The sequence below is a fragment of the Leuresthes tenuis genome, unplaced genomic scaffold (genome assembly GCF_036924035.1).
Source record: "Leuresthes tenuis unplaced genomic scaffold, fLeuTen1.0.hap1 SCAF_24, whole genome shotgun sequence".
Classification (NCBI taxonomy): domain Eukaryota; kingdom Metazoa; phylum Chordata; class Actinopteri; order Atheriniformes; family Atherinopsidae; genus Leuresthes; species Leuresthes tenuis.
In genome coordinates, this window is record NW_027325378.1 from 5,762,496 (window position 1) to 5,783,080 (window position 20,585).

At 37.3% G+C, this 20,585-nt stretch overlaps 1 protein-coding gene across 5 annotated transcripts in view; it reads left to right on the plus strand.

Annotated features, from left to right (window-relative positions):
- Positions 1–20,585, plus strand: part of LOC140284737 (A-type potassium channel modulatory protein DPP6-like) — a 236,913-nt gene that overhangs the window by 177,217 nt on the left and 39,111 nt on the right. For all 5 annotated transcript variants that reach the window (XM_072378720.1, XM_072378722.1, XM_072378721.1 and 2 more), the window contains one exon: positions 6,465–6,563. In XM_072378720.1, coding sequence (XP_072234821.1) covers positions 6,465–6,563 — 99 coding nt within the window. The remainder of the gene's footprint in view (positions 1–6,464; positions 6,564–20,585) is intronic.

The following is a 20,585-nucleotide window of genomic DNA, read 5'->3' on the forward strand; positions in this document are numbered from 1 at the left end:
GAGGAAACAGATGTACAGTAATATCAGCCTCCTCTTTCAGATACTGTTCATCTGCTGTAGATGGTTTTTTAGGCCTGCCACTTCTTCTTTTGTCCTCCACTCATTTTTTTTAAGGACACGCTGCACACCATGCTGAGATAATCCAAGTTTTCAAATAAATGCTATTTGGGAATCACCTTGTTGGTGGAAAAAATACAATTTAATTCCATGTAACTGTATCGTTTTTGGCATTTTTCATAGATGAGAACAAATTTGTCTTTTTGACAGACTGCTAGAAACAAAGTTCCTAAAGATACAATTTAAAACTGGTTCTTTACAGTTGTTTGTTATATGTGTGTGTGTGACAACTCTGGTACATCCCTTAAATCTTTTTTAGGCATTGAACGATTAATCCATTCTTATGAAAAAAGGTCAGGTACAAGAAGCAATGAGCAAAAAATGGCTAATTCATACAGAAAAATGTTGAAAGACCTTCTAAAATCCTGGAGAACTTTTGCTCTAAACGACTTTAAAAGATTACAAGGAAGTCTGGTTGCTTGGAAGCAAAATATATTGAAACAGGGGGTTGGTAAAGACTTTCTCTGGATTACTGTGAGTTTTCTTGTATTTTTTCACAACATAACACTTGAAATGCTGGATTCTGCTCGTTTTTTTTTTTTAAAAAAAACAATGGAAAAGCTTCTGTCAGTCTTTCAATTAAAAGAAAAGGTTTATTTCCAACCAACACAAAAACAGGGAGTAAGGTTAAACAGAGGGCGCAGCAGAGCCGGATTCAAACATATTTAACTGAATTAACAAGACTATGATTAACATCGGCTGTGGGCAAACAAGACTATGGACCAAGACTTAACTTTGGCGACTGTGGCATGAAGGGTAGTGAAAGTGAGGATTCCACAATGAATTAGAGAAAACCAGGAGACTAAATGCTGTGGAGGGAGTGATTACTGAATGAGTGCAGCTGATGATAATGAACGCAGGTGATGTGAGTGAAGCTGATGGCAGGGGAGAACCATGACAAGAACTGACTCTAAAAACATGACAAAGAACCTGAAAACATGAAAAGACCTGAAACAAGATTTAACAAAACATAAACTGTGACAGCTTCAACCTAAATCCCTTCTGATTGAGTAGGAATGTCTATGAACACACTTTAGATTCTGGCTGCCAGAACTCTACTGCTTTAGTTGTTTTTGATGATGGTGATCTAATGCTTCACAAGAGAGGTCCAGTTATTCACTTAATTTAATCAACCAGCACGTTTAGACTAAGGAAAGGAAATATTATCTTTTCCACCATAAAATACGCTATTACCTCTTAATGTGAAGCTGCAGCAATGTGAAATGTTCTGTTTGAATTAGTTAGAATGGTTTCGTCAGTGGACCAAAGGCTCAGTCACCACTGTGTTACCTCATTTGGAAATAAACGGTAACTTCAGTGGCATTTGTTTGAATATAAATCTTAGATTTCCATGTTAACCAAAACTGTTAAGTTGTAGACTGAAAGACCATTAAGTTGAACCATCAGAGCACTTTTTTACATTATATGAAAACACAACCTTCTGCTGTTGCATTGTTCTGAGCAGAGGTCTCTTTTTCTAAGTTTCTGTTGTTATCCCATTTCTCTGTGAAGTTGAAACATACCTAACACGAGAAAAGAGATTTTCCTTTAAAACATCAACTGTCACATCTTTAACTATTTTGTCAGCAGGCTTCCTCTTTGTTTAAGTCATACATAGAGCACTCATAACTCATCATAAATTCATCAGTTATCCCTTCTAACCCTCACCATCTGATGAGAGTCTGCAGCACACGTGATTTAAGTTTCCCTGCAGCCTATAAACAGTCTGACTCTTAAGATAATTAATACTCAGCTGATGCACCAAGCAGATGCTTTCAAAGGTGTCTTTGTCCCCTGTGATGTCAGGAACCGAGGATCAGTTGGTGTTTGTTCATCTGTTAGCCTCAAAACACTATGCACATCTAACGAGAGGGAAGTTAGTTAAAAAACACAAAGAATGGAAACTCAATTTTGTTTATTTGCTGGATTTTGCCAAAAACGAACCAAACAAAAGCTTTCTTTGTTATCTGTATGCCAAAGATCTTTTCTTAAATGCTCTTGATCTGGTATTGACTTGCATTCGATGAATGTAGAACTACATTTGCTTTTCCCACAGAGAAATATTACAGACCACCATTACTCATAAAGGATGGTGGGTCCTGGAGATGGAGATGGATAGAAGAGTTCCTATTTTCCTGTGAAAAACTACAAATGGTAGCACTTGAAATAAAAAAATGCTACGGAGCCGCTGATGCTGCTTTGGATTAAACCAGAGCTTTGCAGGTCATTTAATCCATCTTTTCAAACTTCTTTAGTTTTTATCATCATCTAATCTCATTGTAGTGTTCAGTCAGTTTATTTTCAGGTGCAGCTGTGAACCCATCACAATGAAGCATATTTTCTTTTATTCAATTATTAAACCCCTATCTTATAGTCCCTGCAAGACTATAAACATGCTACTTACAATCTTGTTGGATATTGATTAGATTATAAAAATGTATATTCTTACAGGCTGCTCAGAACCTGACTTAGATTTTTCTGCCAAACATCTCTGTTTTTCATTCGCAAAGCTCTTTACTCTGTGAATACACTGCTCCAAATGTCTGATGTCAGAGGCACTTAAACACAACATGTTCAACATTTGAAATGTATTTCAGATAAATCACCAGGCAACGATATTTTACCCTTCAAGTTTCTGTAGCTTGAATAAGCCAGCTGTCGATACTGCTCTTTGTGGAGTGAATCCATCAGTTGCATTGAAAGTAGGAAAAAAGGAGGAACGCCGTCAAAGCCGAGAGTCTTACATTCCACTGGCAGGAAAATCGGTGATACAGCCCTTTCATTGGTAACTAATGGTTTTTCGGTCCGGAAAGTTAAAAATCTGCTCTTCTCTGATGCTGTTCAAGGTTTTTGTACAAGATTTCCCCATATACTGCCAGGAAAATGAGGTGCTTTGTTAAGTTATTTGATGTGTGCGGACATGACTCTCTTTCATGTCTTGAGTTGGTTTCTTATGAATGGTTTATAGGTCAGTGTTTAGTGGTTTGACAGACCTGAAAAGCACAGTCTTCTGAAAATGGTCAGTTACACTGGACTGATACTGAGTGGAAAAGCATCTAATGTTGAAAACTTTGAGAGGTCTTCAGAAAGCCCAGAGAACTGGCGTTCTAGACCACTTTAAAAGGTTAAAGGAAAGTCTGGCTGCTTGGAAGTAAAATATAAAGAAAGGTGGGACTTGAGCTTTTTGCACAGCACTGCACGTGGCTTTTGCTCAGTATGCACACCAGCTGAGCATCTCCAATCAAAATTACCAAATACTGTTGGTCATTTATTCATAGCTTGAAATTTGACCCACGGGCTCATCGGGATGAGCCACTCGTTTGAGTGTTTTCACATCAAAGTAAAGGTTATTCTTAAGTGTTTCCTTAGATGAAGGAGGTGAGGAGGATGGTGACTTCAACACCCAGACAACGAATGTTTTGTAGTTTTTTTGGGTTAAGGCCATAACATCACCGGGTTCTTAGTTAAGGTTAGGAAATGATAATGGTCAGGGCATATTTTTTTTTTAAATACCACATTCACCATTTTGGTGACACTATAGAGATGGCATATTCCTTTGATGGTGTAATCTCCTGCATAATTAAATGATCCATGGTGTTGTTTTGGGGAGGACATTTGTTTTGCTGATATATAACAACCTGATAGTTTGCCAGGAACCAAAAAGCTATAATATTTCTTCAGATGAGTATTATTTTTATTAAAAATCACCAATTATTATGAATTATTGCTTTAATGTCCTCAGATTGAAGTAATTTCATGTTTGTTTGAATTTCTTTTGTAATGTTGTATTTTAGATTAGGTGTCCTTATGTCTTTAAAAACCTTTGGTCTTTTTTTCATTTTTATAAATGTTCTTTCCATGACGTTGTTTGATCTTCATCCTTCATCCTCGGTGTAAATAAAGCAGAATTTATCATCATTCAAAAAAAATTTGCCACAGAAACTGTTTTCTCTGCCCCATTTGACAGAAACTCACCAAAATGACACTTCAGAGTGAGAAAACACTGAATAGAAACAAAGAGATGCGACATAATATTGCTTTTAATCCTCCCACTTTATGGAGGTGAAATAAACGGCTGGTTTTATGGAGCAGGAGATGATATGATGAGCATTGATGGATGAAATTAAGCTGGAATGAATTGCAGGAAGCATCTGCTGTAAATATTCGTGTCTGGTCTGACGATCAGAAGCCACACTAGTTTTAATCACAGGCCTGAGGGAGTTGAGATGATGCTGACTTTATTAGACTCTTGTGTGTCTCCAGAAGGTTGTCATTCTTTGAAAGGTGAACAGCCTGCAGGCAAATGTTGTTAAGATGCTGGGAGAGTTATAAAAAAGGACATTATATATTCCCTCGGCTTCTGTTGTAAATGTAAAAAGAAAATCACTCGTATCTCTGTCATTTTCCTGATAGAATTCACTTTGTTTTTTTTGTTTGATCTTTCTTTCCCCTGAAAATCTTAATAAGATGCCTGTCTGCCTCATCATACAAACATAATTTATGCTTCTCCAAGCAGAGTCTTACGACATGATGGTTTGTTTGAATCCTTTTTTCATAAATGTCAAACATTTTTCTATTGTAGTTTTATCAAAACTTAAGCGGACAACATTTAAAGAAATCCATTCCATTATCCTGCATTCTCTCACACAGTCTTCCTCCTTTCTGCATGCTCTATCATGACTGATTCAGCTTGGCCTTACAAAGTGGTGAAATGAATTTAAAATAATGTCATGAAATCATCAAACAGAAGCTGTTAACCGTTTGTCTTAAATTTGTTTTATTCTTCTGTGACTTTCTTTGTATTTCATGTTGCTGTGGTTTTGTTTTAAGACGCTTGTTCTCGCAGGTAGACGATGTGTTGATCCATCATTTGCAGACACTCGCGTGGCTGACGTTGTGGATCATTCTTAATGCGATACCATCATTGTTGCAGGTAGTGAATGTCTATGTCAGGAACTTAAATCTTCCCATCCAGGTACACAGAGATGACTGAAGTCTTTTTCAGACACTTGATGGCGCAGACTTCATAGATTTGTTAAAGTGATGCATTTCAGTCATTGAGGCCTTGTTCACATTTAGTATTAACATGCGTCCTGGATGATCTGATCACAAGCAAGACAGTTTGAAGGTCATGTTTTCACAGCTGGGGTTGACATGCATTCTGAGCTACCACCAGTATTTCTGTAAAATTACAAATGTATTCAGTAACTGGACTATATCATTATACTTGAACATGCTTTATTTTCACCTGAGTTACACTTATTGCAGAATACTTTACAAACATTTCTATAAGCTCAGTTAAGTTACAGTATAAGAGAACCAAAGAGCAATAAAAGAAATGGCACTGTTGAGGAAACTCACCTGTAACGTCCCCTGATAATCCACAGATGGGTGTTTCCTGTCAGAAAGGGTCTTTTTTTAAATAACAAGGGACTCAACAATCCAGGTCAGCCCAAATTTTACCCCAAAAAATAGTTTCTTCACTATAATCTCACAGATATCTGATGCATTATTTGAATTTAGCTGGCACTGTGGCTAATGTTGTTCCCTTTTATAAGTCTGGGTTAAACATGTTTGATTAGGTGATTTTTTTTATTAGCTCTAAAAAATACGTACTTCCATTGATGTGGGGTTCGTCCGTTGCATGGTCTGCTCCAGAATGCATCCTGAGTGGCGCTGTGATGGGTGATCCAATCAGAGAGCTAATGGATCACAATAATGTCAAATGTGAATACAGCTTCAGACATAGGTCACATTAATGTTCTTCGGTGACAGAAAGTCATGATGCGTGTGCAACATTTGTCATTTGTGTGAAATTGGACAGTCCCATCAAGTGACTTATGACTCTCAGAGTCAGTTTTCTCAACATGTCTCTTTCCCCATCACTTCATGCTCATGTAAAACATATTGACTGTGCATGGTTTCAGAGAAAAATATTGCTTTTCTATGTGTTTCAGTTTTCTGACATGTTGTGTGATGAAGGACTCTTTTAAGGTTTTTATTGCACCTACAGTAACAATAGCAGTGAATGTTTTCACGTCACCTTAGTTCAACATGTCCACTGCCACCAAAGAGGAGAGGCGGCAGCTTGACCCAAAACACAGTAACATTCACCTGAGTTATTCCTGTTAATTAAGTTTAACCTGATCAAGACCTTACACCAGATAAGACTGCCATTTAAACTGTGTTTTCTGATTGCTTATAACTCGGATCGGGCTGTGTCTGGAGGAAGCAATAATCTGATTCAGCTATGTAGCAAAATCCAATTTTAGACACGTAGACGGGTGTATAAAATTAGCCATGTGTGAATTCATGTTTAGTTGAAACTGTGATCTTTTCTGCTGCAGGTGAAGATGACCATCTGGCTCTGAAGGGCAAGGTGACAGTTGGAGACCTCTTCAAAAAAGACTTCAAGGTTCATGACCCAAATGCCAAATGGATAAGCAGTGAGTATTCTCCTTGTAAAAATGAGACTTCACTATCCTCTGAAGTAGATAAAAAAAAAGAAATTTCTGTTAGAGAACAAGATTCTGTGTGTGTTATTTTTTTATGCTGGCAGAGAAGGGAATGGTGGTATTTTGCTGCTTTGAGGAAGGCTGTGCAGACACCTCTGGAGGGGCAGGTTCTTTAAAAATCAGAATGGGCAAAAGGAAAAAGACTTGAGACCTTTTTACACTAACACAATTAATCATGTTCACAAGCTTCAAACAAACTTAATTTTCTCCTTTTTTGTTGGTCTGAAAAATAGAAGGCTGGCATCATAGTGTTGAAAATATCTGTGGCTTCAGTAAAATGAGTTCTATATATCCATAAGAGGCTGTGGGTGGAAAGAATCAATCACAATATGTGTCCATGTTTTCTTCCCCCATTTAGATTGATAAATTTAGGGGTGTGCCGCACTGGGAAAACCACACAACACAGATGCAAGAAATTACTCTTCAGTGGGCCATCTTGTTTCGATCTCTGGTTAGACTGCTTAACATTTACACATTCTTCATAACCACGTAATGACTCATAAACTATGACAAACAAGACAAAGTGCTTAATAGACCAAGCTCAGTTCTGAAGGAACACAAACAAACATATTTTTCTTTATTTTGCAACCAGAATGCAAAGACAGAAGCATTAAAAACCCTGCATACAGCAATTGAAATTCCCCTTTAGAGTTAAATGAAACTCCAGTTATTTCTCCCCGTGAACATCTTTCTGCTGCAGCTCCACTGGGAAACATCATGGATAGCCACAAGTAAATAGTTAATATGTGATTTAAACTGACTGATGGCAACCAGGTCATTTCATTCATAGCTGAATTATTTTCATTTGTATAAATTTCTCAATGAACTGATAAAAATAAAGCAATATTAAATGAGAAACCTTGGATATCAAGTGGGAGGCTCTATCTTTGCATGTTTTGTCCTATATTATTAGGGAATTTGTTGGTTTGAAACAGCAGCAGCACTGATAAAGCTACAAAGCTATATACCTCATCTGTTGCTACACTCAAGTAAACACTTTGGAGAATTTTAGATTGATAATTAAGGACATTCCAAACTCAGCTGTGGTTTTTTTGGTACTCTAATTAGATATAATGATGTGTGATTTCAGTAATTATACTAAAATCAATGCAACAAATGATGTAGTGTTGCTTTTATGTTTGTAATAGACACAAAACAGATTAAACTGCATCTCTAATATTCAGTGAAATTATTTGTTTGTGTCCTTGCTGTTTGACATTCCTCCAAACAATGTATCCCAAATGCTTCAATAGCTACCCAATTACCTGTAACCATAACCCTCATTTTTCTTTGATTTGTGACACAGTGTGGATGTCATCGTTGTTACAATTCATCAACACCAATTTCAAATGCCTTTCCTCATTTTTAATAGCAAAAAAGCACCAGAAGAAGCTCTCACAGCACTGCAGGAAGACTCTCAGAAAATAACACATTTCATTTAGCATCAAGGTTAAACTTGGACTTGATCCAGTCACACACGTCTCAGTGTTGCTTTGAAGAGAGGGATCACAGCTTCAGGATGTGGGGATCTGTACAGCTGGCGGATTTATGCCCAGAATAGCTGTCTCCTCCTAATCACCACATCTAAGATGGCTGCAAGAGAGCATGCAGCTGTTAAAATGTTCTCTCAAAATTTGCAAAGCCCTCCCCTTTGTGATTGGCTCTAATTTGAAAATTGAAATTTCATATTTATTATTTTAATGACGGCAAGACGAAGCCATTCCTCTTGATCTCAGATGACAAGCAGAATAAATTTTAGCTGCACTTCCCCATGTGTGTCTCTCTTTTGGCTGACTAACTGTGGCCCAAAGGTTGTAAACAAATCAATCGCACTTGAATGAGCGCTGATGAATATCACAAACAGTGGTCGTACTGTACACATCTGGAAGCTTACACCTGTTCTTCAGAGTTCCCTGCAAATGCTCAAACTGTGATTACGACTATGATTCTGAGAGTCTAATTGAGCCCATTTTGTCCTCGATACAAAATATCCCTTCAACTCAACAGGGTTTATTTTACCGTTCATAAAAAAAAAGAAAAAGCTCCTGCGGAGAAAGGAGGATTTTAATGATCCATACATACAGCACCAATCACCAAGAGACAAGACCTGCCATTAGAAAGCACTTCTTGCTTTCATCCCATCTTTCCTTGCACTGTTGACGGTACCATCCTTGATCTCAGGGTATTTTTAGCCAATCATTAGATACAGCTCACAAAGAGGGAGCGGAGAAGAGGGAGAGAGATCTGTTAGATGATTATTTTGTCCTTGTTTGTGCCATTTTTATCAGAGCTCAACCAACTTGCATGTAATCAGGGATCTCTGTTGGATTTGCAATAAAGGCTTCCCTCGTTGGAGGCACAAATTTAATTTTTAAAACTTCATTTAGTTCAGTTTTACGATATCCCTATCCAAGACTGTCTCCATCTATCAGTCAATTCCCTGGAGATGACTGAATACAACCCTGAGAGTCCTTAATGATCATATATTAGGCTATTTCTCCAAGCCAGAATTGCTTCCTCATGTATTTTCCAATTGCATTTGCTTAAATAGGTACTGCACTTAAGCATCATTATGTGCTTATATCAGAAAAGCTTCTGACATTGTGATTCCTGCCTGTGCAGCCAATGGATAATCCTATTAAGCTTTATTCAAGTTTATTATAACTTATTTTGCATCTATTCGCCAAGTTAATTGCTGAGAACTTTTTAGTCTTTTTTTAACAGAAGGCAGATGGAGCAGAAAATACAAGAAATTAAAGAGGTTAGACTATAAATAGTTATGTTCAGACACAAACAACCATGAATTAAAGTTTACAGTAAGATTGTGTAACATTGGTGTGAGAATTTAGTCCAGAAAGGCCAAGGTCCGTAAGTATGAATGCTGGTCATGATTAAAGAAAGTTCTGCCGCCCCCATCTGCTTTAAAATGACACATAAATGTTTGGTGAGTATTGCAGTAGTCCAATATTACCATGTACAGCTAAACACAAACAATATGACTCGTTTTCCAAAAGGCAGCATTGTAGAGATAGCACACTCTTTTTATTTTCTTCTTTTTAAAAAAAATCAATTTCAGAGTTTTAAGGAAGAGTGCCTGGAGCGAAAGCCTAAGCAACCTGAGTGAGTGCTCATGCCATTTGGAAAGTATTATGGTAAAGACTTTCTGTAGCCAGCTAAGACTTCCAGTTCTTGGTTGGGGGATTTTTAGAAATTTTAATCCTGGAAAAGGCTTCATTGCTCTTTTGAGGTCTGTTTAGTTGTTTGATGTTTAGGTCTGGGGACATTGAGGGCCAAGGCAAACGCTTTAGACAATGCCTTCTGATGTAGTCAGTTGTGGATTATGAGGTGTGTTTATGACCATCATAAGTGTAGTGGCCTTTCAGGTGCTTCAAGTGGGCCTCTTCACAGCTGTGCTGGTGTTCCTGTCTGAACAAAAGGCTGTTTAAACTGCCAATGTGCCACTAAATCTCCTATGTGTGTCAATGTTTTTTTAAACTATAAGTTTTGAACATTCAGAGTTGCAATTGATCAGATAGAAAGTAGCACATGAGGCAATTCGCCCATATCAAACATGACTGAGAGCTCAGTCTGAAGAAAATAGACAGCTTAAATTTGAGGTTGGGGTGCTGGACAGTTTAGGTGTAAAAAGAAAAAACAATTTCACACATATTTGCCAAAAATACGAGTGAAGCAGAGAGCTGAGAACTCATGATAAAGAAAAGTTGATGATAGGTTTTGGTAATTATTTCGGAATGTCACATTGTCAGCGTGTTGGTACAAAAATTGTCAAATCATCGGTCGCAGAATGTTATCTTAAGGATGTAGAATTAAACAAGATCTTTAGATTATACCAGTTTAAGGAGGTGAATATAACTTATCACAGCTTGGTACAAAACACACAGACAGGGTAGATTCTACATGAAATATTTAGAGGTTTACATAAAAGGGTCTATCGTGTTAATTAGAATATCATTGTGTATTTTAATGTATACATTTAACATATATAAACTGAATGTGCTACTCTTCATTTGTGAAAAATTATTGATAGTTGAATAACTGGATAAAGCTTTTTAGTCAAGAATTCAGGTAAACTACAGGAGCTTTGTACTTATATGGACTGAAAAGGAAATCCTCAAGTTCGGTGACAATGAGACACTAATTAACAAAGTTGCAGAAATGATCACATTGTTTGAACTGCAGCGAGGCAGAAGATCCTATTTAGATTTAAATAAGGCATATGAATAAGAGTTGCTTTTGTGAAATGTACAGAATTGTCTCCACTTTGAAATAGAATTGGCTGCTCTTGAACATAATTGTTATCCTGTTGCTAAAATATATAATTTTTCATGTTTGCCTCAAGAAGTTGTTGGTACTTGATTAAATCCATACTGCCCTCTACTCCAGAAATGTCTTGTGCTACTGGAGGCACAAGCCCAAAACATGATCAGTCCACTCCACATTAACAGTCAGGGGGGAGTTTGGTTAATGAAACTCCGTTTCCTTTAATATTTTTTAATCTTCCATCAACTTCTGTAAGAATTTGGCTCTAAAAAGTCTTTTGGTCTTCTTAATCATAACTTTACCATCCATCCATCCATCCATCCATCCATTTTCTATACCCACTTAATCTGTCAATCGAGTCGCGGGGGGGGGGCTGGAGCCTATCCCAGCTGTCATCGGGCGAGAGGCAGGGTACACCCTGGACAGGCCGCCAGTCCATCACAGGGCCACACAGAGACAAATGAGTCACACAACCACACACACGCTCAACTCACTCTTCGGGACAATTTTAGAGTCGCATAACTTTACCTCCACCTTTAATTTATTAATTACATTTCAAATGAATAAAACTACCTGAAAACACTTTTTTTAAATATTATCTTGAAGGGAATTTGTTGTCGCGTTGAAGTGATCACAGACACAGTCAAAAAACACAAAAATGTTCAGTGACCGTGAAGCAAAACAATGTGGCGCAGGGCTGGAAACCAAAGTTGTGAACTGCGGTAAGGGCTGACTTAGGTGCTTTAGGGGAGTTTAAGGCCTTAAGGTTTAAGGTTAATGAACTTCAAAACAAGTCAGAAGCACAGAATTTAAAGGTTCACAAACTTCTCTAGTGTTGCTTTAAATTTCTCGAAGGAGACAAACTTTTGCATGGTTCTCACTTCCATTCTTTCAGTGTTAAATTGTACAGAGCTAAAGCAGTACATCAATCTCACTTAAAATGTTTAACTGGATGTTTCATCTATTTTTTTATGTCTTTTGGATATTAGTTAATCTTTTACTCACTTTAACTGACATTTTCATCAGAGGCACAGAAGTGTGCATATCACAGATATCTTCATTTGATTCTTTTTTTTTTTATCAAGCTGTTTTTTTGTCAGAATCCCACCTTTTATTAAATGTATTGGGAGTTGAAAAATATTGCAAACAGTAAAATCAGAATCCAATTCTATCTGTCTGGTTTTAATGTTAACCTTCTAACTGTAGTTTACATGATAAAGAAATAGAGATTTTGCATAAACTGATAGCTTATTCAAAAGAAAATAAAATCTGATCACCTGACTGATATCTTGTGGCTTTGGGTATTTATGTTGCATTGTTCATGGTTCCCATATTGTAATCGGAAACAATGGGCAAATCAGTCTGTATCAGCCCCAAAGAACTTCAGTCCTGTAGTTCTGAGATATATCTTACACAAACTCTATAAACCGCTTTACTCCGAGCTCTTCATCTGTATTCAAATCGTGCTCTGCAGTTTTCTCTAAGTCTCCCTTGTTAGGTAATTGCTGTTAGCAGGCACGACTGATATCTCACAGATGTATTTTATATATTTTTTTTTTTTAACCAGTCCATCTGAATCATACAAACACAACATCAACATTATCCTCACACCATCAAGGTGAAGCCGGCCCTGTGGGACATGATAGAGGCTCTCCGAACAGCTGTTTGCTATTGTAATGGCCCCGTTCCTTTTTGTTTGCCGCTCCAGGATTTCTCTTGTTGCACTTATGTTTGTTAAATATGGTGAAGGGAGAGCCATTTGTAAAGCAATTGATGAGTCAGAGCTATGCAAAAATGCTATCACTCTGACTTGGGGTGGGACTGATGACTCTGATTAAAATGAGTGGAGCATGTTTGTTTAATCAATGTGTGAATTTGTGTGCGTGTACAATCGAGAATTACCTTGTTTCCGGATGATGCACGACCTCTCATCTCTAATGTTTATGTAAAGGACTCACTTTGGAGAAGATTATCCAGTTGTCTCAGTCCCTTATTGTCTTTTCATAGCTTTGCCCCAACGACACAATGTGAGTAATGATGTAAATGGCTTTTTTTAATGACGTTCTGCAATGGGTCTTCATCTTACCAATGAGACATATCAAATTAGCCCGCATACCCACAGTAAGTATCTAGTGTTCATTCACTGCAGCAGACAATCAACTTTTGTGTAATCATAACGTCATTTAAGACAATAGGTGCAAATATCCAATTGTCTTTGATGGTTCATCCATGGATTCTTGGCCCAAATTTAGATGTTCTTTCCCCACTGGAAAGTTCTATTAGTTATTAGCAACAAGCTATGAAATATATGTTGAAATTATACAACCGGTTTGGCGTGTGCCACGACAAATTTTTCAATGTTACTTCTGACGTTGCCTCTAGACAATGAAGTGTTCAAACAGTTCAAACATTTACTATAAAGTAAATGCAGTGCTTTCGAAATGTTCTACTGAGATTGTCACATGGCAGACCAAAATTTAGTGTGATAACTTTTAAAAGTAAGCATTGCGTGACTTTGAGCTGCTGCACTGGAGCTGGAGCAGTGTAGAGCTCACAAAGCATGCTAATGCTACAAACCTCTAGTTACCGCTAACATTTACACCTAATTGTTGTGATTTTCTGGCGTGTTGAGCATACCAAAGCACAATAATACTCCTCAGACATCTTATCTAGGAAATGGCTAGTCTCTTTTCCTGTCTGAGATGCAGGATTTGAGAAATAATTAGTAAAATATATACAGAAGCTATATTTAATATTTGGTCAGCCTCAACAGTAAACATGTTAAGGGTAAGTTGCAATTTTGCTCACTTTTCACCATTGTATTTTCATTGTTTTTTATTAGTATATGGACAATTGTTTCGTTACAGCAGCAGGTAATTCTTGCATAGGTGGATACAGTATTATTTTAAAGTAAAAAAAAAAAAAAGATTTCTGTTATAAAGTTTTTATGTCAACGCACTGGAGAGGGACGTTGACTGTAACATCTTTTCAACCAAAACCACCAAACTTGGGCTGTCCATCTCAAATTTGGTGTGTATCTGTCCTGTCAAACTTTGCTCGGATGCAGTAGTGCGTCATAACTGTGCACCACATATTGTCCGTAATGTATATGCAGCTGTATGCCCTTAACTTCTTGTGAATCCTCTATATAGTGAGCTCTATTTAGTGGGTGAGTGAGTGAAACGGTAGACAAAAAAATAAACTAAAAATATTAAAAATAGATACTTCACTCGCAGTGATGACGACATTACACATATTGATAAGTGTATTTTGTTGTTTTCAGTCAAAATTTAAGTAAAAATGGTTCTTTTTAAGTAATGGAAAGTCTCACAAAAAGCTTTTGATTTGCGATCAAACTTCTGCTTGATTGGACACCCTCAATCAGTTTAAAAGATGTATTGTTAAAGTGTGAAGAAGGATGTCAGACTTAATGCTGTAACTTTCATGATCTAAAGCTCAGCCTCTGGAGCAGACCAGGGATTGTTTTCCACTGGCAATTGTCCAGTGTTTTAGAGATGCTTCATCTGCAGTTTTCAGCTTTCTTCTCAAAGTTTTATAGCACAAAGTTTGTAGTGTTGATTAACAACAGAAGTTTAATACTTACACACACAAACGTGCACAATGAAGCCTGCACATGTTTACTTTCGGACGTTATTTTCTTATTTCACTTTTTTTGTTTACTTTTCAGTTGCTGAAGTTAAAAATCGACCATCTGAAGTCTTTACTCATAAGGTGCTCTGAGATGTACATTACCAATGGCAGAATCATTTTAATTGAATGCCTGTAATGCCTGTTGCACTGGCATGACCCATCCATGAAATACTTGCATTAAGAATTGTTAGCTTAACTGTGTTTGTGTAACATAGTAGAGAGGCTGTTAGCTGTGCAGCTTATACTGTAGCTAGAGGCTTCCAGGGTATCTCACACACTACAAATACATTTGTTCAAGTTTCAAGAGTATTTTCTCTCATGTATATGCAAATAAAATATTATATGCCTGTAGAGTGTTTAAATGGTATAGCTGGATATCTTTATAATTACTATTGATAATTTAGATAAGTTGTGTCTGTTCCCTTAGTGAGGGAACTCTAAGAGCTTGTATAGCCTTACAAACAAGATAACCTTACTAATGTTGTGGATACTGTTGTCATTATTGTTGTTATAATTGTTATTTTACGGGTGCTAGCCTCCCTAATGAGCTTAATTATGAGCACATTCATGTTTTTTCAAGTTCAGTCATCAGTTTCCAGGCACAAGGAAACACACTACTGCTGCACTAACACACATTCAGCACAAAGCTAGATCAAATTAGAGTGTTGTGGATCAAAGAGCGACACAGGATGCGGGTTTATGGGAGATGCATGAACAGCTGGCATAAAATGACCATTACCTCATAGGCAGTGAGCTTAATCAGTAATACAATACATAAGAATTAATTGCAAATTAAGTTTGTAGATGACAGAAAGCTTGGGGGTTTAAAGTAAGTCAGTGGAGGGGTTTTGAAAACACCTGTAAGCTCTTTTGGGAGAAAGATGGCGTTTTTTTTCAGAGGTAATAAACATGGATTGAATTGGTCTGACAGTACCAAACACCGTGTCCTGGCAAGTACCTATGACCCTCTGCTTTCCATTGTTTTGGTCCATGAAGCGTTGTTATTTAGTATCAAAACATTGTGCTTGTTGGATTTTTCTGTTATATTTATTTGCTGTCAAACTGTGTTATTTACAGTATAGCAATGCCTTTATCAGGACTGTAACCTGTTATATTAGCAAAAATGTAATAATTCTTTAAAATCGTGCAGTCCACAATCAGTGATAGATCTAATTGGCTTTGATTTCTGGCTCTGCACTCCAGAAAGTCATATATTTTAGTCTGTCTTATCTGCTGTGGCGCTTCAAAGTGCTTTTAGTATCCGCTGTGATTTCTACAACAATAACTGAAAGTAATTGTTTCCAGTAACTTTTTAGCACATCAGCTGTGATGAATTTTATCCCATTCCTCCAAGAATAGCTTCAACTTTGGGATGCTGGTGTGTCTCCTCACATGAACTGCTTGCTTCAGGACTTAAACTAGGCCATTTCAAAACATCAGCTTTTTTTCTACTTAACCCAACCTTTGTTAGAGTGACTTGTTTGCTTTTGGTCATTATCCTGCTGCACGACTCACTTTATCTGTAGTTTCAATCCACTAACAGATGTCCTGACATTTTATTGTGTAATTGGCCAGTATGATTCAGAACGTGTGAATGTGTTGTTCCATCTACAAAAAGCCACAAGGGATTCATGCATTTAATTTATTTAAAGTAAAGAAAAATTTAAACGTATAGCTTTCCAATATACCACTCAATGTGGTATTTTTTTGCTTTCTGCTAAATTGTTGTCCATGACAAAATAGGTTAATGGAAAAAGTCGAGAACTAACAAACTGGCAGGTGGTCTATCACCGCTTATATAGTAGAATTGGACATACTTCTGTCAACAAATTGATTTCTCTCCTGTGATTTTATACTGGGACAAGAACAGCAGTCCAATTAAATTACGATTATACTTGCCAATTAATCAAATTTCCATTTCAAGTATCAGTTTGACTTCCCTTCACTGTTGTAACCTTTCCCAACAAGAGAAACAATAACTCTTTCTCTGTGTCCTCATTGTTCATGCCCACAAACATGTGTTTTAAAGATCAAACTTCAACATTTTTTTTTTCTTTGAATTATTTTGATCACATGTTTATTTTTCTTTCATAAATATGTAATTTTGGATGGCTATCTTGTCAATCATCTTTTAGAGAGTCTGTGAAAATCTGATAGTTTGAAAACTTTGAGACTGTGCTGTAGATCAAAGAGGTCTGTTGGTTTTAAGCTGCTTATTTACAGGACCCTGATGTGAAGGTTCTCATAAGAAAGTTGCCATTCTTTGATCATAGAGCTGATCTCTCTGAGATATCAATAGACTCCCCTTTTAAGGATAAAATTAGACTTAGACCCCTATGGTGTTTTGAGGTAAGCAAGGTCCAAGTAAACCAAATAATGAGACAGAAAAAAAACATTATCTGTATTTCCAGAGTTAAATGGCATGAAGCAGAAATAAATTGGTAAAGCTGTATTTCAACCCCAGCAGTGAATTGAGAAGCTGAAGAGGAAGAGAGTAATGAAGCGAGCAGGCAACAATGATTGGCATTCCTGATAAACACGAATGACTTCCACTGTGAGAACTGGCCAAAAGCAGGTTGGCTGCGCGTTGGGTGGTTTCCACCTCTGGTTTTTGCCCATTTGTTTGTTCTGCCATTCATTTGCTTGTATGCTCATTTATCAAGTCTGTGAAAAATGGATTTCAGATTTCATGTTGCTGACTTCAGAGCTTTGCAGCATATAGAAAAATTTAATCATCTATCAAGGGATCCTTCCTTTTAAAAGCCAGACATGAGAAAAAACTCAATTACTAGAGATATAATGGAGGGAATTTTTAATTAAAATTCTGATTAAATGTTTTGTTAACCTTTATGCCACAGTACATCTAAGCCAATGAGCCTTTGTTGCTGCATTGGATACTTAAAAGATACACTATAATTTTCCCACAGCAGCTTGTGTCACTTCCATCAAGCAAGTCATCATCTGCAGCCATGGGCATGGACACATTATGTGGAACCAGCAAGAAAAATCCCATTTCATCCAGAACTTAACACTGTAACCTGGCTCACCTCACAGCTAACAACATAGCTTAGAGAAACCGGCTATTTCAATCGCTCCAGCGTGTTGTGTAATCACATGATGATGTATTATGTCAAGGTTACGGTGGGAGATGAGGGCTCTTAGAGCAGTAAATCCACTCCAGCTGTTGTATACAAGTTATCATTTGCAAGCTTAAAATGACACGACATTTCCAAATGATCTGTTCTCTTCAGATACATTTTAAAGTTTGCTGATGATGGCTTTTTCTCAAAGTAAATTACACCAAGTGATGCAGAAACAACACATATCTATGTAGGGTTAGGACAGTTTTTCTTGATTGATCCAGCTCTTTGGACCTCCTCGGTCATAACCAACCTGAAAGGTTTCAACCCTGTCATCCAAGAAGAATAAATAAGAGTTATGCCTTCATGAAAAGAGTGTGGAATGTGGAGATGGATATAGAAGATGGCTATAGATGGATAGAGGAATGAGCAACCACTGCAGCTGAAGGTAAATTAACTTGGAGATGATTTTTGTACAACCCCAGATCTTAACAAGATGTGACAGTATCGGAAGTGCAAGTAAATTGAAAAATAACTCTGACTATTATGTAAGTGCAGAAAGTTTGCACCAAAGATATTTAATGGATTGTCTTGTCGATTTCATTTATTGGGGTCATCCATTTGTCATTTTAGGCCTACAACACATTCCGAAAGAAAGACTTTCAGCTCTTTGTAATGTTGCCGTTCCTTCTCACAGCACTTTAAATGCCTTCTGGCATTGAGGACACAGAGTGATAAAGCATTTTAAGTTCTCATTTTGTCCCATTTATCCTGCAAACATATATCACGGTGTACAATAGTACATAGCTGCCATTGTTTTCAGTACCCATACCCTCTTCTTTCGCAGCCATGCCTTTGTAATTTGTGCAGAGTGGGGTTTTGCATCGTCTTGTTAAAAATATTTTGACATCCCTGGAAAAGATGCCATTTTGAAGATGACACGTGTTGCTCTAAAACCTCAACAAACTTTTCTGCATTAATGCTGCCGTCACAGGAGTGTAAGTAAGGTTGATCCAATGCTCTGATGCAAACCCATACCATCACAGGGCCTGGCTTTTGGACTTTGGTAATAACAGCCTAGATGGTCCTTTTTGTCTTTGCTCCAGAGCACTCTGTATCCATTTAAATTCCATTAATCCCAGATAAGGCTTCTTTTTTGCATGGTAAAGTTTGAAGTGGCCAAATAGTGATTACTTGAATTGTCCCACTCCCAACATTTTTCAGGAACCAGGAACCTGAGATGCAAAAATACCGTCTACAATTAAATAAAAGTCAAATTAAATGTAAACATCACATTAAATGTCAACTTTAAGTCCATACTCCAATCTAAACCCAACAAACTCTGTGTAAAGCATTGACCCTCCTCTGTTAGTTTTGTATGCCTCTGCCTGGTTCTCCTTCTGCCTCCCAGTAGTAAGGCTTGGCTTTGCCCAGGGCAGGAGGTAGTATTAATAAGACATACTGCCTTGGAAAGGTATAGATCAGAGGAGAAAACAGTGCCCTGGGCAGATGCACAGTGAGGGAAGGTAGAGTAGAAGAGAGAAAGCTAGAAAGAGACTGACGGGAAGACATAATGCCTTGGGTACTGTAAGAGAACATGTATTTGAAAGAGCAGAAGAGTTGGAGAGTTGAAGGAGGGATGATAAGGTATAAAATGATGAGCTTAGCGGGAGGGCTTATATGGCGGAAATGATGAGAAGGATTTTAAAGATCTATGGTATATCTGCGGTGTCTTTAGGCATGTGGCTAAAGAAGATGAAGATTAGTAAATCGGTGAGAGATAAAGATGAAAAAAGGCATCTTAAAGAGACTCAGGTATCTGAGTTTAAGCAGAAGCACAACCATGAAAACAGAGTGAGTTACGAAGCAAAGTAAAACCCAGTCCATCTCTCTGACCACTTATTTATCACCATCTTATCTTTTTACTCATTCGTGTCCCAACTTTGCAATTACTTTTTCATATATAAAAGTAGACCGTTTATCAAGATGTCGAAGAGAGTCAAAGTAAAGTTATAACTCAGGGTGAAAAAAGAAGCATCCTTTTATTTATCACCATGATTTCTATGGATGGAGTCTATTTTTCACCCTTGTTAGCATGCCAGTGGTTTTTAACAAGGAGACAAAAGCTGTTGAGGGGACGTTTGGCTATGTCAATCTAAAACTGTTTGAAAATGCTATCCAAAGCACGTTCTGCATTAAAGCCATTGTGATGGTAATTCTGTCACCTCTAATGGACAATTAGATATGCTAGCAGATAGAGAGCACTCTGCATAACAATCTCTGGGTTCTAATTACATCGCCAAATGGCGTGGTTGTTCGTGCGCCTATGCATCACTAAAGCAATAAGACGGAGAAGCACAGATAGATTGAAGGTGAAAAGGGGCAGTTGCGATATTAAATGGATCCTACCCTGATAAAAGTCTGATAGATGAGGAGCTGTATGAACTTTCATACATTTGTCAAATAATGGCTCTCTTCAAGAATTTCCTTTAGTGTGCTGAACTAACTGCTGGACGCTCGTATATTGAAATAAATTGATATATGTGACATTTTATAGCATCAAGTGAGTCTGATTCCACTTCAACAAAAGTTGGATGTACAAAAAGTGCCTGGGTGCATGTGGGGCAAAAAAAAGTCTTTTCATTTTCACATCTGAATTCTTCACACAACTCCAGTATGGGCATGACACCGTTGGTTAAAGCACCAATCAGGACTGAGTGATGCTTAATTCAAAATCTAGTTGTTTTACATTGATAAAATTTATTGACATTATTGTAGCTGAGTTAGTGAGTGATAAATGACTTGAGTGTTGCAACCAAAGAAGTCTGAAGAACATTTGAAGCCAAATGTGCAATGCTTGTCATTATAACTTCAATTGTACAACCATGCGCTTCAGTCCCATGTTTTTAGTTTTGATTTTGCCAAACTTATCATTGCCATT